The following is a 25,815-nucleotide window of genomic DNA, read 5'->3' on the forward strand; positions in this document are numbered from 1 at the left end:
ACCTTTTTACAATCAATTTCATGACGTTTTCTGCGTTTCAATTTCTTTGACTGTACCTACCTCGACTGCGAAATCCCATAGAACAAAGTTGGATACAAACTACGAAACTGTATCAGGATGAAAGCTATCACAAAGTTACCTACTCAATAAATAAATGACCTGCTATTTCACGACCACGTCTGCAAACAGCTACGTTTGTGCGACGCCTAAATAATTTTTCTTTTAATGGATAATCGAATAGTGAACAGTAAACATAAAAGAACTGCTAACAATTTTTTCTCAACAAATTTTTCACACTGTTTCACCGAAGAGGTTATCTGTAGGTTTTGTTTGCTAAAATTAATTAAAGAAGTATCTAGGTATCTATCGAATTTGCGCCGACCACCTACTTAAATACTTAACTGCACAGCACAGCACATACCTACTCTGGTCTACCCGCGCAGTTCTGGCAAAGAAGATACCCGGTTTTTAATAAGGTCAGCTTAAGATTACGCGATGTTCGTTTGCAATTGTTTCTTCAACGTTTTTTTTCATTGCCCTCTGCCGTCTGGCGTGATCACACGAGTCGATACTCTCTCAAGGGATACGGAGTTCCGTGGGAACGTCGCTAATTGGTTAAATTATACGAATGCTGTACCACGACCACGGCGCACTCATTCGTATTCATTTGTAACATTAACGAGCTTTACTATTCCATGAAACATGCCGGGCCTTACGATGTTCCATTGTTTTAGTAAAATACAAGTTCAGCTCAGTTTGGGGTCTCCTGATACATCAAATGATTGGTCGTTCATGTTATAGAAAATACATGGATTACTCGGGTAGTTTTTTATTTTCGTTATGTTTTGATTGATATTGTGCTAATGAGGATTAATAAGTTGTATCTTAAAATCATGAATGAATCTGAACGTTTATTGTCAAACTGGTAACCTCTTTATCCAGTCCTGGTATCATCAAAGTTACGGACGACCCATATATCCCTATATATACTGTAGTCTTTGGGACGACCTAATGGTGCTCAATCGATTAGGTCAGGTGTCTGTTAGTTTTGCAGATACGTCACGTCCCCTCCACGGGCGGCGCGGCCAACCCGCACGGCGCACCATGGCCGAGACTTTCTCCTCGCGACACCTCAAACGGGGAAACGGTCGCCGCCGTGAGTCGCACACGCAGACGCGCGCGAGTCGATCGCTTCGAAGCCCCGGTGTCTCACACAATATTTCCGCGAGCTTTCGCTCAGTGAACAATTCTCGTGCGAATATTACGTGTATCCAAACAATTACTTGCCGCATTGTTCTCATACAAATCCTAATAAGTGCTACTTATCGTGTCCCAGATAAACAAGAAGCGTCTGCAAAACGCTCGCTGGCATGATGCCTAATCATAATTAAAGGTGAGTTCAGTTGGATTTCCTTTCTACTAACCGTGGTCCAGTTGGTGTTAGACGATGACATTCAATGATAAGGCACCGTCTCGTGGTGAATGCAAGGACGCGATGCGAAGCGGGATTCACTGACCAGTGCATAAATTGTGCATCTACCGAAGAATTTAAAAATTAACACCTTAATGTTTTTTCATCGCTGAACATTAATATTAATGGCGATTATTTTAAAATTAATACTTAAGATACTTCTGACTGGGTAACAAATTTAATATTGAAGGCGATCGAATTTTAATTCTTGGCTTCCAGTTAGACTGGCCACTAAAATAAAATAAACCATCTTATCGCTTATAATGTATAAATCAGCTAATAATGCTTTTCTGTTACAACACAGTTGTTTCCATGAATACCTTTACATATTATTAACTTAACTTTAACTTAACTTAACTTTACATATTAAAACTTACATAGCCTATCATACCATTCTCGTCATTATAATTAATGCAGTTCCTTAGTTTTTGCGTTTGACCCCCAATAGCACTTAACGATCAGCGTAATTTCCGCATGACTTCACACAAGTACCTACGCCGAAATGACGCGAATCGTCTCCTTAAAATCCGAACTGTCACGCAACAGTAGGAGACATTGTATACCATAGATGTTTATCTAACGCTGTAGGGACAGCTATTTAAAGTCTCATGGACCATATTAAAACAGTTTGCCGTTTGAATTAAATGTTAGGTAAGCTACGGCAAAAGCTGCATAGTGATGAAAATCCGTATGATTCACTCAGGATCTTTAACATCCTGCCAATGACCTATTACAATCGCATATGATATTATGATGCACGCGAGGGCAAACACCGCATCGCAGACATAATAGGAAGCACATATACCTCTTCTTACATACTAATAAAATTCTATTCATTCTTGATCGAAGACAAATTGAGCCATCGTAAAAGACATCGTTTCCTACTAAATTATTCATTTATGATGTTATGGAATTTCTACGAACTTCCCAATATATGAATATAAGATTTCCCTTACAATCATGTATGATATTGATGTTATGCAAATTAGATAGGTACTTGTATGTAAACTGCTGCAAGGTAAACCTGGCCCACTTAAGCATTATAATAATTAACTAGAATTCATCTGTGATTCATCCATAATTTGAGCGGGCGACAAATATTCGACCCATCTCCATACTATGTATGCTATCTATAATGTTCTCTAATAAATACCTACTGTAGTTCTTTGAAATAAATCCCAAGATCATGTACCTGAACACCCAATTTCAATATGTCGCCATCAAACCTCAAAGTATTCGCTAACGTTGCTCGAAGGCCAGACTCGTATTATATTTGCTGACGTGCTGTCTCATCATGTACACGAGCACATACACGAGCTATGACCCTAAGGCAAAACTAATTTTGTGGTGATATAGCGGCCGTCGTCGTACACACACTTTAGTTCACGATTTCTGGCCATAAATCATAGAAATAAAGAAAGAAATACATTTATTCACAACACTACACAAGACACAACAATATATTATTATTATTATTAAGTAGGATAGTATAGATAGGTAGTAAGTTAGTATGTATTGCGGTTGTGAATCGGACACTGGCTCAGCGTAATGCTGTACCACTACCATGAGTTTACAGTGACCGTACTCGATAGCGACTTCGTAAATTATTTGTAGAGGCGCTGTACAATTCTCCATACAAATAATTTACGCCGTCGCTATCGAGTACGGTCACTGTAAACTCATGGTAATGGTACTGATCATAACAGAAATTTAAGTGGTAACGAGTTAGGTGTAATACCCAAAAGAGTCAGCAAAAATTATAAATAGAAGATAATAATCAAACTATAACCTTCGCCACAGAAAACCCCCACATAGCAAAATTAATCGAAATCGTTGAAATTTGGCATGGTTGTTATAATATAACGTCAATGAAAATCACGATTCCCATGAGAATTTAATAAAATTTCGGAATTTCAATTCAACTGCTGTATCTAATGATTTACGCGTGCGAAGCCGCGGGTAAACGCTAGTTATTTATAAAATAGAGAACTGCTCCTTTAACGGTAGGTATGAGATACCTACTTACCTCTAGATAAATAGATAACATTTAAAACTTCTGTTGTCAAAGGTGTGTTAAAAGTGCGAGGTGTTCTGTGTTTATTCATATTATGTGAATTTACAATACAAATTCGAAGATATCTTTAACTGATAATTTTTACTAGCAAGAAAAAACCGTTACGTCATATTGTCCGTCAATGAATTCGCATATTCCACCACGCAAGCCTACTGCACCAATTCCTGGTACTTTAGTCTTCAGCGTGCTTTGACACTCCAATGAGCCGTGCCTAACGTTCGTGTACCATAGAAGATACGTCTTGGTGCGCACAATACAAGCATTTGGTAACCGGCCTTGTCCGCAAACAATTATGGGTCAAATTCACGCCGGTTGCCTAAGCGCAATTATACATGACCGCCCATTATTTTATTTAGTAATTCAAACGCTTATCGGCCCCATCATGAGAAATAATCGCCATGCAAGTAGTTATGGACCGATTTCGACCCGATCATTTGAGCCTTAAACGTTTTTATGGTCTATTAATTTGAAAGAAATAAATGATAGTCATTTGTTTCTTCAGATTTTCTCTTAGATGAATTACTCTACATCAAATGCCGAATTGTTATCTCTCGGTTTAGTTAGTTAATCGACTGAATATAAAATAACCGGCCAAGAGGCGCGTACATCTCTAAACATTAAACTGACTATACTTCGTTTTTTTAGCATTAGAGAAAGGGTAAACAATCTTGACGAGTCTTTTTATTGAAAAACGTTTTTAAAAAACAGTATATAACTATTATTTATGATACCAAAAGCATGTAAATGATCATATGTCTTTGCTAATTGTTACATATTTGCTGTAACTTATTTTTTAAGTGTTTTTCAATAAAAAGACACGTCAAGATCGCTTACCTTCTTTCTAATGCTAAAAAAACGAAGTATTGGTTTAGGTAAGTACTTACCTGTTAAAGTTCATAAAGTAGTACAGCAGCTGAGATCCCATTAGAAAATATATATTTTTTTCCGTTTTTTTTATTATTTGTTGATATGCAGTACCTGGTATCAGTATACCTACCTACTTATTTCGAGTTTAAGGTTTGTATTTTTAAACGTTGTAGAGAACAAACAAAACTATAATAATCGTTTCTTGTACGTGACTCTCCCGTAAGTTTCAATTTATTTATTGTATTATTTTGTTATTTATTTATGTGGCCAAGTGGTTAGAGAGCCTGATACGAAAATTGAGGTCCTGGGTTCGATTCCCGGTCGGGGAAGATATTTAAATGAACGAATGTTTGTTCTCGGGTCCTGGATATTTATTTGTATTTAAGTATGTATTATCTAGATACGTATGTTTACCCGTTGCCTAGTATACATAGTACAAACTTTGCTTAGTTTGGGCCTATATCAAAATTAGTGTCAGGTGTCCCATTTTTATTTTTGTAATTTGTTGTTGCAGCGGCAATGGAAATACTACTAATTTCAGTTTTTTTAGTATTGCGGTTTTCAAGATACTTTCCCGTGACAGACAGACGAACAGACGGAAAGCTTAGCGACAGTACCTAATATGGTTCGGTTTGGTTTGTCATCTTTCGGGTACCCTAAAAACGCTCAGTAGTTATTTTTATCCGCGTCCGCGTGTTGTCCTAAAATACTAGTAAAACAGAATGCAATATGCTGACACAAATTCAAATGAAGTTTTCTTGACAGGCAAAATATCGCTAGATGGTGTTAGTGTCGTAAGGTCCATTTGACAAACGGCACCACTACCATGAGTTTACATTGACCGTAATCGATAGCGACGGCGTAAATTATTGGTATGGAGAATTGTACAGTCACTTACGGAAGTAAAGATCGCTAGTATGAGTACAGGCTAGTTTGTGATTGGTTCATTTAGCAATTTAACCTCCGCGTTTCTACAGCACGAATCATCTCTGCCTTAAAAATATGCATCTTAATTTCAAAATATCAGTCTGCAAATTTATATTTAATTTTAATAGTCACAACCAGACATTAAGTACTAACAGACGTTAAGTACTAACTATACCGCAGACAGAAAAAAGTGGTGAATGAAATACGATCGTGAATCGTAATTCCAAGCGCGTTAGGCAATAAGGCTTCTGTATAAAAAGTACCTGGGCGATCGACTACGAGCACATAAGCCTAGAGACGTAATACCTGGCAAGGGTATGTGCTCGTAAGCGAGACTAAAACTCGATAACAAGCGTTTTCCCAGAGACCCAGCTAAATCGATTTTTCATCCCCGAAACCGCTACATACCAAATTTCATCGAAATCGTTGGAGCCTGTTTCTGAGATCCGCGAAATATGTACAAGAATTGCTAGTTTAAAGGTATTACATAGATAGATAGATAGGTACATCGCTATACTAAACACGGCTATAGGTTTTTATTTATGAGGGCTCGAAGAACTTCAACGCAAGTACCTACAGTCGTGAATTTTATTACTTACGAACAAATATACTTAACCTGCTACGATTCAATATTTCGCAAAGACACCTTAACGAAGTTAAACTAGTTCATTTTAAACTTTTGCAAAATGATGTTACACATTTTTCTTTATAATATCGTTTTGAATGAAAAAGTTAACTGACAACTCACCTCGAAACCTTCTTGTCTATAAGAACCAGTAATGTATTATAGTTTTTTTTTTTATCTCGGCCAATCATAACGAAACGGGTATCTTTTATAACTGTTCCAACTTTATGGAATATATTCTCATTTAGATCAATACCTATGTATATTTCAATGCCCACAGTAAAATCGTAATACAGTAAATTTATTATATCCTACAATTTTACATAAATAGAGGTACATTTGTTCGAGATAAAATTAAATTCATCAAAACTGTCATAGTAGAAACTGTTAACATCAACGTTTTTCAACGAAATATATTTATTAGGCACACAAAAAAGGATAGAATCTGTTCACAACTTGCATAGGTGTGACTTTTTGGTAGCTTACAAAAATGTTGTTGGTATAGCTTGCAGCGCAAATAGCTGCGTCCAAGATAGGCTGTGTGCTGTGTGAGAGTGAATCTGCTGTTGCACAACAAGGATATGTGGGCCAAGCGCTCCGGCGCATCGCCACTGCGGAACGCGACTTTGAATAAGTTCAAAATGTGTTGCAATATATTTCTGCAGTTGTTAAGATATCTGGGATTTTGAAAATTTTCAAAATAAGAATACGTGTACTTTATAAAAATATCAATAGGACACTATGTGATGAAATCCTGCGAAATTTTCGAAAATTGGGAAAACCAAATGTTAATAATAACCAGGAAATGCGATAACTCGAAAGAAACGGTTCTCCGTTCTCAAAACTCAATCAAAATTAACTATGTTTAAATATACTACAGCCAATTAAACAAGCTTCTTATTTCTTTTAAATTTGCTTTATCAAACAAAGTCAGGTATTTTGTAATTCTTGATAGATACTGATTATATAACAAAGATAACTAAAGTTCTAAGTCCATGAGTTTTTTTATTTCATTAATAGCTTGTATTTATTACGATTTCGAATAATTCATATTGACAAAGTGGTCTGACTAGTCCCCAGGTGCAAGTGTCGTAAAAATATTCTACTGTAGCGGAGAGGCGGGGGAATGAAGCAAAGACACGCAAACTTATTACAAGAGACTAAATTTAATTAACTTACAGAGATTACACAATACTGGACGCGAGTACTCCAGCGGGGGGTGGAGAGATTCGAGAACCAGCCGTGTAATAGACTCTAGACAAGGACGCTAAAACGACTCAACTGGAGGGTGAGAGCGCATAGCGTGCATTGCTGAGTTCCTACCTCTGACAACAAACAATTCCTTGGGTCCGTATATAAACACTCGCCGGCGGACAAGCGTTAGCGAGTTTGAACCTACAGCCAGCGCCATCTGTTGGTCGCCCGCGCAGGTTGAACCTTGGCCGTTCCGTGCGGCGCAGTACTGCTAGCGCCGTCTGGCGGCGTATGTTGTTACAGATCTCCCCCTCTGTCCACGAAGGCGACTCGACGAGTAGGACAGGAGTTCTTGGGCTTTGTGAACGATCTGCCGCGGGGCCAGAATATTTCATTGGCCTTCCTCTTCTTATCTACATATTTTCAAGCGTGGACTGGTATATTTTACGGTTTGTTCCGCTTGACCCTCCCCCTGGACTCGAACTGTGCCGATAGCGTAGCTACTGGCATCGAAACTCGCTGGGACTCTCAACACCAACTGAAAAAACTGAGGTCGACGGAAAGAGCGTTTCGTCTAGTCCTTCTACGTCACACTCTTCATCATAATTCTTGAGAGCATTTTTGGCATCCTCGTACAGTGCGTGCAATATGGGCGAGTAATTCATAGGGTACTCGATGTGAGGTTTTTTCTTAGGAGGCGATGGGATATCCAGCCTTATCAGGGGACCGTATGAACGTGCCGTATTGCTCCCCTCGGGAAGTGATGGTGATAGGGACATGTCGTTCTCAGGGGTGAAGGCAGCCAATTCAACTCGTTCACCAAATTGTATAAAGCTCTCCTCATAAAGTTCGAAATCCTGCGTGGGGTCGTCCACAAAGTGCCAGGTGCATTGGGGCAAGTTAATACTTATATGGGCGTCTTGGATGAATCCCACTCCAAGAAGTGTCTGATTGCGACGAGACTCTGGTAAGACTAAGAAGGTTGTCAACACCGTACGATCGTGAATTTTCACAGGAGCCTTGGTAACCAGTACGTTCTGTTGCTTTCGAACACCGTCAGCCAATGTCATGCCGATGCCAACCTCCTTGAAAGTGTAGCCCTTTTGTTTTAGGTCGCAGTAAAGTGAGTAAGAAGCAATGCTTGACTTGGCGCAGCAGTCCAGATATGCTGCGCTGACTATTCCACCGATCTCAACGTAAACGACTGGGCGATCTCTGGCGTCGATAATCACATCAGCAGAACAAATTGCAGCTTCGGGTCGGGTTTTGGTGGCATGACATCTCGGGCAGTTGCTCCTCACTACACCAGGTGTACCGCAGCCGTAACAGCTGAACCTAGGTGTCGATGGTGAAGGCATTTGTGTCACCGCTTCTGAAGTGTCAACCTTAACCACTTCTTTTTGAGCCATCATGTTCATCTGTGCCGACAGTCTTCGACAGGTTTCAGTTGTATGACCGTAATTTTTACAAAACCGGCATCGTGTTTTTCTTGTTGACATTGATCGGGTTTCTACATGGCACACGTTTGGGTTGGCAACGCTTGGATTGAAACCATTATATTTCTCTTGAAGTATATGTTCAGCAGCTTTGGCCTTCTTTAAAAGTTCCCTAAAATCCTTGACCTCAGAACGTGCCACTTTGTCCCGAATGTCCAGTCTTAATAACCCAAATATCATGTCCAGCTGCTGACTTTCGGCGTGACCGGGGCTGGGTAATTGTGAGAATAACATACGTTTGCGGCGCACAAAATCCTCTGTCGAGGTTCCCGCTAGTTGCTTTTCCTGAGTGATGTCCATATATATTTGATATGTCTCTCGGGTTGGCGTAAAATTCTCACGTAACCGTGTTTCAAATTCAGACCATGATGTTACGTCTTTCTTGATGCCGAGCCACCACATACCAGCTTCACCTTTCAATAATAGAGGCAGTTCGTTTATCGCCGTTACATCTCCCATATCAGCGGATGTCTTATAAATATTGACTGCAGTCAGGAATGTCTCGACGACTTCGGGATCCTTTGCGCCATCATAGCTGTATGTGCAGTTTATAAAAGAACCCCTATTGGGTTGCGCAGCAGTGGGCATTCTGTCCAAAAATTGCGAGAATTGTTCGGGAGTCAGCATCTTGGTTGGTTTACTTCTTTTAACCGTCGTTGTGACTCGTCCGGAACGCGTAACGAAGGTTGGCGTTTTTACTTTCGCAGTCCCCAATCCTCTTCCACTCATGTATTTGCTAGTTTGTGGGTCGTCTAGTGTGTGTCGTAGCTCGTAGCCGATGATGAGACGCGTAGCACGACGATGACGTCACGTAGACGGGCCCCACGTTGGGCGCCAGTTGTAGCGGAGAGGCGGGGGAATGAAGCAAAGACACGCAAACTTATTACAAGAGACTAAATTTAATTAACTTACAGAGATTACACAATACTGGACGCGAGTACTCCAGCGGGGGTGGAGAGATTCGAGAACCAGCCGTGTAATAGACTCTAGACAAGGACGCTAAAACGACTCAACTGGAGGGTGAGAGCGCATAGCGTGCATTGCTGAGTTCCTACCTCTGACAACAAACAATTCCTTGGGTCCGTATATAAACACTCGCCGGCGGACAAGCGTTAGCGAGTTTGAACCTACAGCCAGCGCCATCTGTTGGTCGCCCGCGCAGGTTGAACCTTGGCCGTTCCGTGCGGCGCAGTACTGCTAGCGCCGTCTGGCGGCGTATGTTGTTACACTACTTATTTATTTTTACATCTATAGATCGGTCCTAAGGTTGCCTTCTTTGTAACATATCGGACGCGAGTGAATACCCCCCTCGTAGAAACAACGTACACACAGTAGAAGAGTGTTAATTTATTCATCCATCGCTCTAATCATAACATGTATGATTATTTTAGTGAGATTCTAAGCAAGTTAAAGAGCACATATGAACAACTAAATCTTGTTCGACGATTTTAGAGATTAAACTTTATATGTATGCTTTGCAAACAGCTCGTGAATTCAACTAATATGGTTATCTGGCGACGATCAGTTCTATATTAAGATCAACGGTGACCGTATTCACCTACCTACATAAACGGTTTTCCCGGGGTACGTTTTGTCCTTTTATCTTTGTATAATGGTTTGCTAAAAGCCTGTAATTATTTGTTTTAGTATGATTTACGTTATTGCTTTATTGCTCGTCGCTACCGGTACCTTTATGCGAATTGGATTCATTAATTGCAATAAGTACTATAATCTTAAAAGGGTAATCGATGCATGTCTAATTTTGATTCAGAAAATATAAGGTCAAGCCACTAATAGTCACTTCCGCAAAATTTATTTCGCATCATCTAAATAGTCGACCAATGTAATCAATGATCACATTCAATAAAAAAAACCGGTCAAGAGCGTGTCGGACACGCCCAAGATAGGGTTCCGTAGCCATTATGAAAAAAATCAAGTAATATTATGTGCGTTATAACACAATTAAAACACTACAATCTTAAAATCTATTACCAGAAAAAGAGCGTATTTTCACGGCACTTACGTCCTTTTGTTGAGAATCGCAGTTTTTCGGCAATAACTCAAAAACGGTATATCCGATCATGTTGAAACCAATTTTCGTTGAAAGTACCTATTTATTAAGCGTTACTTTTCCATATTTTTTTTACATATTTTTTGGACAAACGGTTTACAAGATAGAGAGGGGGGGGGCACAATTTTTGCTACTTTGGGAGTGATTATTTCCGGAAATGTTCACTTAATCAAAAAAGTTTTTGAGAAACCTTACTATCTTTTCAAAAGAGCTTTCGAGCTATGTGCCACACGTTGATGCAAGTTAACCCTAATCTTGGCATTGCATCTTATAAGATACATAATTTTAGATCATCTTTTTGTATTTTTTTTTAAGTTTATTTTGTTAGCTTTACCTACAAGAATCCAACGTGGCTTGAATTCAGTACACCTGCCAACTTGCCAAGTTTAGGGTTAATTTTTTTTTTAAATTTCTGTTGTGTGTATGGAGTGCCCCCCTATAAATAATTATTTTTGTAATTTAACTACAAAACTAAACAGCTGCTTTGACAAGACATCTGTACTCCAAATTTAATTGATATACATCTTGTAGTTTTCGAGTAAAATGCCTGTGACATACGGACAGGCAGACAGAGAGACAGACAGACAGACGGACTTGACGAAACTATAAGGGTTCCGTTTTTGCCATTTTGGCTCCAGAACCCTAACAACGCAAACATACTTTTCAATCAATCGCAAGGTATCCAATTTTAATCCCACATGTTTCTGTTAATAGCACTATTAGTAATTTTGGTTGCTTTATTAGCAGGTGTAAAATATAAAATGTTATCGAAAGTCTATTCGGAATTAATTAAATCCTTATAATATTTGCCTATAACAAGTTAAATCGTACGTAGGACGTGAATTATAACGTTCAACTTTCCTTTTAAGATTATGCTTTGGTTTATGAACTTAATTTTACTAAATATATTATTCTGTTTTAGAAATGAAATGAATTAATTTTATATAGTTAATCTAATTGGTTGCAGATTTTGTGTTTCCGCATCATGTTTGTGGACAGCGAATCACGCCGGCTGCTCGTGCTGGTCGCGGTCCTTGCAGCTGCTACCCCATGCTTAGCGGATCCAGGTAATTGAACCTTGATTACTGGTAATCCATCACTGAGCTTGAAACTTATTCAGTGACATGTCATAATGTATTGTACTTTTTTCGCTCGTGATGCGGACCACAATTTTAATTAAGGTGTGTGCGTTTTTTGTTACTTAATTGTGTACAAAATGATTAACATTTGCTGTTTAACTTTTTTCCTACCTGTGTTTTAAGTGTCAACGTCCGCCCTTGGTGAAGTTAATACAACATGGGCTTGACTGATACTTTGTCAAGTTAACTTAATTTACTCGATGATTTATCATGTCTTACGTCTACTAAAGACAAATATGAAAAATTACAAATTCAGAGCGACAGTTTAGGATGTTTGCTTGCTGCCTTAAATAATAGGACTATATAGCTCGGTAAACTGTACAATGTAGTCGCGGTAAAGCAAGAACCGGTACTTTATCTACAACTGAGTAGTTACTGTAGTAGAACTGTGTGGGCACGGTTAGGCCGGATCTCCACAACATCGCTGGCGTTCAGGCGGATGTGCTCATGTAATAATACTACAAGGATGTGAGCTGCTTTATTGTCGCACATCGCCGCGTGTTGATCGGTCACGAATCTCCATCGAGACGCGGTTGTATTATGCAGTTGCTATGCGGTTCTTGATTTACAACGTGTCTTGATTCGAGCTGTCTGCACGCACGCAGCGCGGACCTTTTACGGCTCTCCTTTTGGGAAACTAAAATTACGCTATATTAGGGACGGATTGCATCATCTATGTTCTTGTATATTCACGTAAAGTTTGGTTTTTATAGATATCAATTAATCCAGATGACTTTGGATAAAATGTACCAACACGAATGTTGGCCGAATAGCTCCATAGCCGAATGAAACTGATGCCCGTAATGTTACTTAGGTACCAGCCTTGTTTAACTTGTGTACTTTAAGTGCATTTGGCTTTGAACTTAACAAACCAAATACCAGTATTTCCAAGACATCGCTGGTTTCTGAGTCATATTCAATGCGGTTCAACACCCCAATAGGTTCCGGTGTTAAATGTTGAAATCTAGATCGTTAAGGTACTTGAACTCTTTGTAGTGATGTCGAGATCTTGACATTTGCGGCGCGTGCGTCGAGTCAGCAGTCACGACGCAGAACATTTCCCCGTATCCTTGACGGTACTTCCGCTTCTAAGCCAAGGTCAACCTTAGATTGCTATTGTGATAGCTACTTTCTTACGAAACATTACAGTTTACGCTTGAGTGTTTGCATTGGAGTTTAATCAAATTGATTTACGAAGTTATGGACGGGGGCGCCAAAGTTCGCATACTTCTTCGCTAGTTATACCGTAATTTTTGTCCGAATCATCGTTTGTCATAATTTTTTCCCACTGAAACCTTAAGAGTTTTCTGAAAAATAAATATGGTCATCCAATAGAAAACTATAGGCACAGAATATAATAATAGTACTAACGTACAGAATGGCCACGCTCCGCCCCGCACCGATTCGAGTTACCCCACCCGTCAAGCGCAGATTGCAGGAAATTTGCAGTAAAGTTGAAAGTAGTCGGGTGCGCAACGCGATGTTTGTCGGCCGCACGGCACGGCCCGCACGCTTGCCGCACGGCACTTAGTTTGGGTGCAATAATTTTGCGAAATGATAAGGGTACCCTACCTACTTACTTTGTAAATAAATAATGATTTCTGAAATTATCGCGATTAATACATGACATAAACAGACAGACACATTTTAAGTAGGTAGGTTTAAATAAATAGGTAAGATTAACGATTAAATTTATTTCCACATAATTATCTAAGCCATACCTACATGTAAGTACCTTTAAATGTCATTGGTAGTACTTAATAGTACTAGCGTTTTGCGATAGTCAGCCCTGTGTATTTTACGCACACATTGACGCGTGTACAGTACCCTTAGTGTAAGTTTTCGGTTACAAAATACATCACAAACGTTCCGCTAGAGGCGCTGTTCATGTTTCCATACAAATTGAGATTTTAACGCGAACGCGATCGAGACGTATTTATAACCGAAAACTTACACTTATGTAGATTCAAGAACGCGTATTTTGTACGTCGTGGCCGCGTGTGCTATAGGTTAGGTTAGGTTTGTTTGATAACAATTCTGAACAATTATTGGATTCAGAGAATAAAAAGTTATGACAAACGATCATTCTGACAAACATTACATTCGGACTTTCAATAAGTATGCGAGCCGATATGGACCCGCAGAATTAAACTTATTACATTGGTATAAAAGTAGGTAGGCACTTAAGTACCTATATTTTATGACTGTGTAGGTATTAGTGTAAAAATAATAAAATGTTTGCTAACCAATTAAGTAAATTCCGATAACTTTTGTAATCCAATACCTACTTACCTGAATATTAAATACCGGGCGTCAGCATGTCTCGCGTATCCGGCCCGAGTATTCTGATTTTATTATATTTTTAACAAAGTTCTAGATTCAGGTGTTAGTTAGTCGTGAGACTATAAAGTCCATTAACTGTAGTTAATTTAATTATGGCCTGGTGTGGCGATGTTTTATAACGAAGATCCATTCCACTCTAACTTATATTAAAAAATATATATATAAGTATTTATACAACCATTTAATTTGCAGGTGGTAGGACCTTGTGCAAGGTCCGCCCGGATTGCTACCACCATCTTGCTCGCTAATCCTGCCGTGAAGCAGCAGTGCTTGCACTGTTGTGTTTCGGCGTGGAGAGTAAGACAGCCGGTGAAATTACTGGCACTTGAGGTATCCCATCTTAGGTCTCTAGGTTGGCAAATCATCTGCAATACCCGTGGTGTTGGAGATGTTTACGGGCGGTAGTGATCTCTTACCATCAGGAGATCCACTTGCTCGTTTGCCATCCAGTCGAATAAAAAAAAATGACCAAGAAGGTTTGCTTTATGAAAAACGAGCCGTTACCCGCGACTTCGTCCGCGTAGAATTCGGTTTTCACTATCGCCCGAGAACTGCTCAAATTTTCCGGGATAAAACTATCCTATATCCTGGGACGCAAACTATCTGTACTTATACGGAATTTCATCTAAATCGGTTCAGCGGTTTAGACGTGATGAAGTAACAAATAAACAAACAAACAGACTTACAAACTTTCTCATTTATAATATTAGTGGGACTAGCGTCTCGCTCCGGCCAAGAGCATGCCGCACACACCCAGGATAGGGTTCCGTAGTTTTTACGACCAAATCAAGTAGCTAATATTATGTTTTTAAGGATTTTGTAATTTGTACGTAATTTTCCTAGTACGTATATTTTATATATATAATAGGCTGCTATTTGACTGTTAAACTACTAATAATTATCAAGTAAACTTAGCCGTTCGTTAATTTGATATAAATTTACTATCATTCTTTTTTTTTTTACTTTTCAAGCCAACAGTTTAGTTTTTAGAGGAGCGTAGGAGCTTGATTTTAACAAAAAAATGCACTTTGCACTATCTACCTACCAAACCATCTACCATACCATGTCTACGAGTATACATATAACTTCAAAACAATACCATTACTGACAGACAACACACAGTCCAACACTGTAGCCTATAACTATAGCTATGAAATTTGGCACATTCGAAATACTCACGAGGTCATCTACGGGAGCTAATCCGCTAACAGCTAGTCCTATATTGTAGGTGTATTTTTTCTTTTACTTGAATTATTAATGTGCTAAGTTAGGACAGTCCAGGCGTAGGTGTGCACACTAAACATACAATGAGCTGAATGTGTTTGTTTGAGCTTATGTATGGGTAATTGCTTAATTGTTTTATTATTTCCAGCTCAGAGTGAGGTCAATGCTTTCTGACACACACTTCTTTGTTTGTGAACAACGTTAATTTTTATGGCATTTACAATATTTATTTTAAGCAAATATTTTTGCGAGTATAATTCCTCGCAATCAGTGTTAACAATATAGTATTAGCCTAGTGGTTTGAACTATGCCCTTTCAAGCAGAGGGTCATAGATTCGAGCCCGAGATATTAGGTAGGTACCTCTGATTTGTCGTTTTTTTTTTGAAATTTACCACGAACTTTGCGATGAAGAAAAACATAGTGAGAAATCCTGTATGTACCTACAAAGAAATTGAATGAAATTGAAACGGTGCGTAACGAAGGATATAACAACAATATCAATTCAATAATGCAACAATTTATATAATTTTCATTTGATATAATTCAATTTATCTTAAAAGCCAAACTTAATTCTATTGTTATTAATTCGATTTGATGTACGTTAGGTTAGGTAAGGTTTATTTTATAAAAAAGTTCAGTGAAGCTCCTATCTTTGGAAATTATATCAAATGTTGTTATATCCAGTGAAATTATATCAAATGTCGTTATACCGATCATTACACACCCAGCAGGTAATGTGGTCGTACCTGCGCTCGCGCACGCATCGCGTTAATCACCGCGTCGCTGGCGCACATATCGCGATAGTGAAAGCTGAAGGCCGGCGATGCCTCCGCGACGAGACTCGTCGATATGAATAAAACGTAAAGCCTGTGGACGGAAATTCCTTTCTTTCTGTAAATGTGGCGTCATACCTACATTATTGCCGTTGGAATGTATCCTCTGTCGTAGATGAAAATTTGTGTCAAAGTTAACTGTTTTGCAATTGTCATTTTATCACCCTTAAATTAAAAAGAAAATACAGACAGATCTATGAATTTATAATATTACGAGATATCTAGACAATGTCATTAATTCTGTGCCTATTGTATTACTTACTTTGGATACCTATACTATCCGAATAATGAACAAAACTATCCAAAGATATCATGTATGTATGTACCTATATAAATCTGCGTTTACAAAAGAACTACTTATGTGAAAACTCTTTTGGTTATACTACCAATTAAAAAGGGTTAACCTATTAAATAGATTATTGCGTTTTAGCAGCATCAAACTTCCTAAAGTAGTGCCAATAGCAGTAATATTGTGAATAGACGTCGTCATTCAATCAGCAATCATAATCATTATCTCCTTCAAATATTTACCCAAAAACGTACGTAGTTATGTCAATAATTATTTTTATACACGCAAATAGCGTATCTACTTAACTCGGGATATAAAACAATTAAATCGTGTAAGGTTGATGTCTTCTTATAATTATTTGTTAATTGATTAATTGATATTTTTATGGTATAACCAATTTTATGTTTGTCTGTAATCTGTCTGTAGGTACCTACTTTGCCACAAAGTATTTTAACTTTTCAAATAAGGAATTGCAAAAGTTTCGTTAGTTATTTATTTCAATTTACAGTTGTAGGTAATAAAACCGTTTATTGTATTTCATTTCGGTAGAACTTTCACTGGTGCTGAATATATCGACGTGATTACAACATTAGCACAACTAAAAATGGCTAAAGAGAAAACATACCTAGCATAACTACCAATCTACACGCTAAGTAAAACAGTCTTAACTTCGAACTACTCCTAAACTATGATTTCAAACTTATTTTCACTCATAAATGCACTTCTTATACCCAGTTATGCATGTAGCAGGTATCTAATTAGTAACGGAATCTTCATTTATTTATTTATGCATTTATTTATAAAAAAAGATTATCTTGTGGACTTACAGTAAAAACCAAAACGTCCACAAGCGTAACTTATAACTAGAAAATACAGATGAAAAACATAATAAATAAACTTACACTAGTTCACTTCATTGTGTCATCCACACATGAATGTCTAAGTAGGTATAGCAGCTTGTAGTGAGCTGTTGGTAGATGGCGCCACCACGAACCCGAGAAACCCGGGAGGGGATCACTAAATTAGTGATTTCATTTGCAAATGTTTCAGTTTTCTGTCTACGCAAAACCACTGGGGTCTTAAATAATGAATAAGGTTTTTTTTTATTACTCTTTCATAGCTCGTGTACTTTAAGAGTACTTACTTGTCAAGCTACATTTTGAGAGAATGCTCTCAAAATGTAGCTGACAATTACAGCCAAGGGCATAAATATATTATTATTTTTATAACCAAGGCTTCAAAAATATCTAGATACCTACACCTTTATGCCACTAACCATAAGGTCGATGTATACATATTTATGAGCCTATCGCTGTACAGATATTTTTGCCCTCAACTGTACAACGGTAAATCTGTTAAGAACACGTCTACATGAAGATCTGCAACATCACGTTTTGCTACAGTACCTATGTCGTTAAATGTCAACATTCAAATGCAGTAAATGTATACGTATGTGGGTTCAATACACCATTATTGGTTTCGTTCGAGTTTTGTTTTGAACAATGCGCGTGGGCGGACGGAAATCGCGGACGGTGGCTTGGCCACATCCTTGTGTATGATACACAAAATTAATAGAAACAGCAGCTTCCTGCTCAACATGGTTGGATCTATATTAATGAGCTGAGTTACCTTCTTGTTACTGTTGTTTGTATCACAAAATATTTACTTCTCCGAAGGCAATTTTTGACATTTTACCGAAGGCTCATGACGTCATTATAGTCATTATAGCATGTTTTACATCTGCTAAAGCGACTTAATTAAAATTGTAGCAAATACTAAGGCCTTGAATCTGCCAACTGAACGTCGTATCTCTATACTAGGTACATTATAAGTAACCAGGTACGATACCAAGATTCAAAGACTATTAGTTTGAAAAATAGATACTTGAATGACTATACCAAAATAGTTTTAAAGAACAACACTATTCAAGTTGAGAGTTAACGTTAACACATTATATTAATGATATATTTCAAAAGTTAAATAACTGATTAATGGCACTCAGCTTAGTCAACCTAAGAGACGTTACAATATGTTAACACGCGTGTTTACCGCTTGTTAACAGCTATTCATCACTTCCTTATTAGGCACATTTTAAATAATGCTACTGATTCAATATAAAGAGAAGCAATATTTATCTTAGCTTGAGGACTTGATGAGCGCCATGAATCCTCGTTAGTTACTTATTGAATATTGAATACCATTTCAAGCACAGCAGGTATTAGGGAAGGGACTTTTCTTAACGGAACCGAATTTTGTAAAAAGGGCAGAGCCACGCATTATGACCAAACGTCTTATGTTTATAGCATCAAATTCAATGCTAGTGTCGAACCTTAAGAGCATCGACGAAGAAGTACCTACAGGTAGCGAAAAGACTTAACTTACTGTTTTTTTTTTCTATAAAATCTGAGACTGATTCAAAATTCTACTTACAGACAGAGCATGGCTTGTAGTGCAAATGCCGCTAATACCTTTACAAAGTAAATAAAATCGAACAGCGTAACACGCAAATTCACTGGCGATAAATAATGGTACAATGGCAAGGCCCTGCAAGCAGGGTTTTGATAGGATTCTTTAGATACCTCGATGCAAGTAAACTACAATTAAATAGTTGTGAAAGGTTTCCTTTCATTTTTACTTTTCTAATAACCTGCTAGGTGTCCCACTACTGGGCAAAGGCCTTCTCGTTCTCTTTCCCCTTTTATACTGGCCATAAATAAAATTACGGGGTCAAACGCTCCTATAATGGAATTCATCCATTTTCATCGAGTTTAAATTGAATAGGGCGTGTCGGTATCGTTTTAAACTTTCAAGAATATATACATTGATTATTTAAATGTCTTGGAGACTACTCATCGCAGTCATAAATTAACGCAGACTGGCAGACAGGTAATTTACCCAAAGATAAAACCATTGATATTTACTCCATTAATTACTATGTTGAAAAAATAATGTGATGATATGTATTTGAAAATAAAGTAAACCAACTGCCTACTTCTTGAAATTCGATAATAACAGTACAGTACATAGCAATCTAATCAGAATCCCTGCAGTAGTTTATACTGTTCGAATAGCAACAAAATATTTCAATGTAGTAGTGCTACTAAGTATATGCATAATAAGTACGTATACCGTCATTATATATTACGTAATTCCATGTATAAATAAATGAAGCTTATCTTTAGTTAATTCTAAATCCGGAACTGTACATCTTCCTATGACGGTCTTATAATGTAAAAAAATAATTACCTCCAATCCAATTTCGTTATTGAAGCGAGATCGTGATGTGTGTTATGATCTCATTTTGTAACAAAAACTTTTATTAGTGCAAAAACACAACTATTTGTAATATAATTGTCCTGAGGATACCGGATTTAGTTTTTATCCACGGCTAATTGAGTATAACCTCCGCCCTCCATTCTTTAAAAGCTTGAATGACATGATACCAATGACCTATTAAGTTTGTATCTATACCAAATCAAAGTCACAAACAATTAATTCTTAACCACGACTCAAATTTTCTTACTTTAAAAAAATTAAATAAAAAGATAGAACAACAAATAAAAACCTAATTTTAAAACAATATATTTTTCTTCCTAAGCCCGGTTAACATAAGGTATAAGGTTAATTTAACTATAGCAACATCCTGGGAAAACCAATTTCTAAAAAGTGGCCCCTGAAATTAAAAAAAAACTGAATCGACAATCAAAGCCCATATAATTATGGAATCTGCTCGCAAAATTTCACATTTTGTAGGGTTCCGGAGCCAAAATGGCAAAAACGGAACCCTTATAGTTTCGCCATGTCTGTCTGTCTATCTGTCTGTCTGTCTGTCTGTCCGTCCGCGGCTTTACTCAGGGACTATCAATGCTAGAAAGCTGTAATTTTGCACGGATATATACGTAAACTATGCCGACAAAATGGTTTAATAAGAAAATTTTTAAAAAAATATTATGGTAGGTACCTCCCATAGACGTAAAGTGGGGGTGATTTTTTTTTCTCATCTAACCCTTTAGTGAGGGGTAATGTTGGAAAATACCATAGAGACAAATTAGAAAAATGCCAGAGAGCTATGGAACGAAGCATGACAGGAGTAAGAAGGCAAGACAGATTTAGCAATACCCAACTAAGAGCAAAAACCAAACTAACCGACAACCTGGAAAAAATAGACCTACAGAAATGGAGATGGACCGGCAGAAATGGAGAGATCCAGACAAGAAAAGTGGAAATTATAACGCAATGGTATCCTAGAGATGGCAAAAGACGTCGAGGACGACAGGAAATGCGCTGGGAGGACGAGCTTAAGCTTACTGCAGGATCCAAATGGAGAAGAGTTGCTCAAGACCGTGAACAATGGAAGCTACTGGAGGAGGCCTTTGCCAAGAGGCACACTGAGTTGAGAGACATCCTATGACAACTTCAACCTACATCAAATTCAACAAAGTATATAGATCAGATCAGCTCTCACCCAGTTCAAATGGCTAAATAAATAAATAAAATGTTGGATAGGTCTTTTAAAACCATTAGGGGTTTGCTAAGACGATTTTTCGATTTAGTGATTTGTTTGCGAAATATTCAACTTTAAAGTGCAAATTTTTATTAAAAATCGAGCGTTGTCCCCCCCTCTAAAATCTAAACTGGTAGGTGGAAAATTTAAAAAAAAATCAGGATGGTAGTAAGTATATCAAACTTTCAAGGAAAACTATAACGGCTAAGTTTGCTTGAGAATTATTTAAGAGTAAATAGCAGCCTAAGGTATAAAATATACCTAAACTTTGGAAGATTCCGTATAAAATATTACTTAATTTTTTCATAATGGCTACAGAACCCTATTTTGGGCGTGTCCGACACGCTCTTGGCCGGTTTTATTTATTTATTCGTAAGTTCATTAATTCATAAAGGCAAGATTTATAGGCTCTGTTAGAAATATAAAAGGAAATTTAGGAAATAATTATAACATCATGCAAGCCTATAGATTAGTATTTACCCAGTATAATTCTTTAATTTATCACAAGCAGGCTACCAATATGTTTAAAGATAAGGTAAACGTCACCTTTAATTGCTAATGGCATAAAATGAAAGATGGCAAGTGGCAACTATTGCGATAGTGACGTGTACTCGTACGTTTACCTTACGCTCTCTTGGCTACAATATGAGTGGCATTTACTATGACGACAGAAACATCAAATAAGACAGTTGTCATCGAAGCCGCTCCCGACTGTCACACCCACTAGGTTGTCAACAGATTGACAGCGTTTACGATAACCGATTGCATGTGCTTCTTGAAATAAGCAGGTTTGCCAATACTCAAACTAAATATTGGGCTAATTACATTCCTGTTATTATTTTAAGGCGTCACATACACTATCGATTTATAAAAAAAACGGAAAATATGATTTGATGGGATCATTTTTACAACTATTTAATTCAAATTAAATAGCTGAATATAAAGAATAGGAAAACTGATAAAAGAATAAGTTAAATTTGATATACAAAATTAGTGCCTTCATTTTACTCCCTGTTGCCATGGTCTAGAATCTAGATAAACTATATATTTCGGGGAGGAAAATATTATACATGAGGTTGTGTTACTTCTGTTTTCAACTTTACTTAGGTACCTAATACTTAAAACTAAAATTTGCGCGGGCAAGTGGCATTTAATAATGTATTCATGTAGGCTACAGTTAACTTTGTGAGCATAGACTGATTGACAACTAGTTTAATATTTAGCCTAATCGGTAATACCTAAAGCTTACTTTAAACTAGGAGTCAAACATAGGTTTGCATTTATCTTAAAGATTTTATATTAAAATCTATTACAGCTGCAGGTAGCCAGATGTATCTTGATCATGAATTTTTATAACTAATGTTTTTATCGATTGCTGCAGACACTTTGCACTGCAAATGTGAGTAATTGCAGTATGACTTGCTGTGTGACTTGGCCCACATTTTCCCACAGTTAACCGATTGGCATTATTTTATCAGCACCTGCTACATTCAGCTTGCGCTACAATGCCGAAACTGTAAAAAATGCGCACTATTTTATTGCCTGGCATAAAATTAAATACTAGTATGGCAATTACCTCAACCATGTGATGTGAACCTATATGGAGCCACGGTGTAAATAAAACGAAATACCTACAATCGTGCTAGTAAAGTTATTAATAAAATTACTTACTCATAATCATTTTAGTGGTATGGTTGTATACCAAACTTTTCATATTGAAATTAAATTGTAGTTAGAATACCTATTTGATTAATGAATTAAGTAAAGAAAGTAGGGCATCTCATTCTCTCTTGAGACTTGGGCCTAATTCTAATCATTACTGTTAAATTAATCGCACTTATTAATTACTTACTTCTCATTCTATTGAGCATTCTACGAGCGGGTTAGATATCTTAGTCACTTTAATTCTGAAAATTTAAAGTGGTTGCCTAAATTGTCTTTTCAGAAAATTTTACAGATATATTTACTTATAGATGTGTTACCTACCTCGGTTTGATTAGATCATTTTCTTATATTTCAAAATATATAAAAAATTTGCTAGTTCATTATCTCGTGAGAATTTCGAAAAATACCCTCTAGCAATATGCCAGTTAGTCATTCACGTTACTCATCGGGATTTATTAATGAAAAATAAACTAGATGCTTAGAAATAAAAAAAACACACGTATTTTATTAAACAAAACTGTAATAGATATTAAAGCGCGCTTAATATCTAATGTAATAAGCAACAATATATACATTTAAAGTCGTCGATCTACCCTACAATCTCCTTTAGAAGGGATTGTTACATGATCGCAATTTATTACTCCGTCGACCGGTACGAGTGCATGAGCAATAAACTTATATGTGATTTGTCCGTTCTCAATTTACAGCCGTCTTTAGCAAGTTGTCATTTATTACCTACCTACTAATGTATTTATGTTCAGAATATAAATCGTGCAACTGTTTACGCACACTAACTATAGACTACGTATGATTTTAATTTTATCTACAATTGAAATAGCTATGATTGAAACATAATAATAGCGAAGGTTATAAGGCCGAAGTATAAAATATCAAAAATATTTTTATCGAATGGTTAACTTAGATCTAAATTTCGATATTTTAAGTAAGGTATCTACAAAAAGTCATCGAAACTTAAAATAACGAACAGTAACAATACCGAAGAATAAAATGACTCCGCATTTACTTTATTTACTGACGTATTTATACTTCGGTAACTATTTTAAAAAGACCAAAAGTTGAATATTCTAAATCTTCTAAAATATTCCGAGCTGATGTAAAAAAAACCTAACATCGAAGGCTAAGTGGAAGCTTCGTGTCACTTCGCTTTACTCTCGCCTTTGTTCTTAACCGCCAACTTATCCGAGGCTCGTCTGCCCCGGGTGTCTTGCTCGCTCGTTTGCTGCACTAAGAGTACCTATATGTACTAAGAGAGAGTTCTTAAAATGTTTTATAAAACTCCTCAAATATGCTACAAACCTAAAATAATTTTAAATACTCAAACCTCTAAACTACATGTGTTGCATTATTATCATTTTAAATTTAATAATCGCAAATATTAAAATAGTTCTTTTTATGAATTTCGGTATTTCAGTCATCGCTAATACCTAAACAGTGATCGAATAATCGGATGCATATTTACCTAAAGTTCAGGTGGTGGCTAATATGGAATGCACTTTGCTGTTGAAAAAATCCCGTGATTACGAATTATAGTGACAGATAGTAAAGAAAATGGTACTAACTGTATAAATACACATGGAAACATAATTTAATAACGTAAATTTTTCAACTTATTTTTTTAAACATACCCACCCCTATATATATATATAGTCCTCCACATCGGTTTCGATGACGGCGACCCTGACTAAATATATCTATTGTATAAAATTTTGCAAAAAAAAATATAATAACAATGAAAAAACACTTATTTTCTAGCGTGCGCTCTAATATGGCTTGCTAGACCGAACTTAGTCTTGAAAACTCTATCGCAGGGTGCACAATAGAGTTGGCCTTGTGAATTGTATGTATTAGTATAGGAGGGCTTGGGTCGGTCTTTTAAAATTTGGCGTTTGAGATCGAGTGCTGTCAACCACCCCTACTCTTGTAGGTACCCTACATACACATATATTTTTTATCTTCATCTATAACCATTTGCATCAGGGAGCAAATATTAACACAAATTAATATGCATGCGATTGTAGTTACACAAAATCGGGATCCAGGGATTTATTCTTCAAATAAATTATATCAAAAAGCCGTTCCCATACTTTTATAGCTACAAACAAACTTTATATTAAAATGTAGTTAAAATGTATAATTTGTCAACATTTCAATCTTAGCTATTTTAAAACTCGACATAATGATTGTAGATATTTGAACCGCTCGACATTTGAGTAAATATAATTATATTCAATATTCAAACATGTAATACGGGCCGGGTATGGTAAATAAAAATAAAGAGCCACTTTACTACGGAACTTTCTATAAAAGTGGCCCATTACTTTTGCTCGTCAGTAGGTATACTTACTTAAAAAACCCAAAAGTGATTGATATAGGTACATTATGCATAAGTATTGGGTTGTGTGTTCTAAATTTTTTTACGTCACTGAAGGTATATTCAGGTCAAGAATTTAAATGGCATTGATTGATAGATAATGGGAACGCACTTAATCAATCCGCTTTGAAAATACGACTCAGTAGGTACCGTAAAATGATATCAATACATCTATGTAGTAGGTAATTAATAGGTAAATGTTTGGTTTTAATTTGATATATTTATAGTGCTGTGTAATTTTTAATTTAGTTTTAGCATTATTCTGTGCCCTTGCAGGGCGTCATCAAATGTAATCAAATCAAATATGAAAGTATACTTCAATCAAAGGATTTATTGATGTATCAGAATCGTCTTTAACTATTTAAGTAGTAACATCCATGCTGTTGTATAAATTAATAATAGCTACGACAACAAAACATTTTTTTTAGCTACAAAATTTGCATATATCAATTTTATAACATCAATATTCAACAAATCAAGTAGCTCTTTAAAGGTCTCGTATTTTCGAATTAAAAAGCGAATTACTTAACCATTTTATTTAATTTTGTAATTTTACTTTTCTATACTTAATTGATTTATGAATACCTGTAAAGATTCTTTTGCAAAATATCTTTGGGCATGGAATCAGATGGGTGTTCATTAAATTTCTCCCAAAATGCTACTTATGTTCGTATTACCGTCTGAATTCCCGCATCTCGAT

General features: G+C 36.7%; 1 protein-coding gene across 1 annotated transcript in view; it reads left to right on the forward strand.

Annotated features, from left to right (window-relative positions):
• The first annotated feature begins 1,122 nt into the window (after nucleotides 1–1,122).
• The window catches only part of Duox (dual oxidase), a 55,326-nt gene continuing 30,633 nt past the window's right edge, over nucleotides 1,123–25,815 (forward strand). Inside the window, exons 1-2 of the mRNA XM_074100695.1 lie at nucleotides 1,123–1,393; nucleotides 11,693–11,792. Coding sequence (XP_073956796.1) covers nucleotides 11,711–11,792 — 82 coding nt within the window. The 5' untranslated portion in view covers nucleotides 1,123–1,393; nucleotides 11,693–11,710. The remainder of the gene's footprint in view (nucleotides 1,394–11,692; nucleotides 11,793–25,815) is intronic.

This window comes from Choristoneura fumiferana, chromosome 17 (genome assembly GCF_025370935.1).
Source record: "Choristoneura fumiferana chromosome 17, NRCan_CFum_1, whole genome shotgun sequence".
In the NCBI taxonomy this organism is placed as follows: Eukaryota; Metazoa; Arthropoda; class Insecta; order Lepidoptera; family Tortricidae; genus Choristoneura; species Choristoneura fumiferana.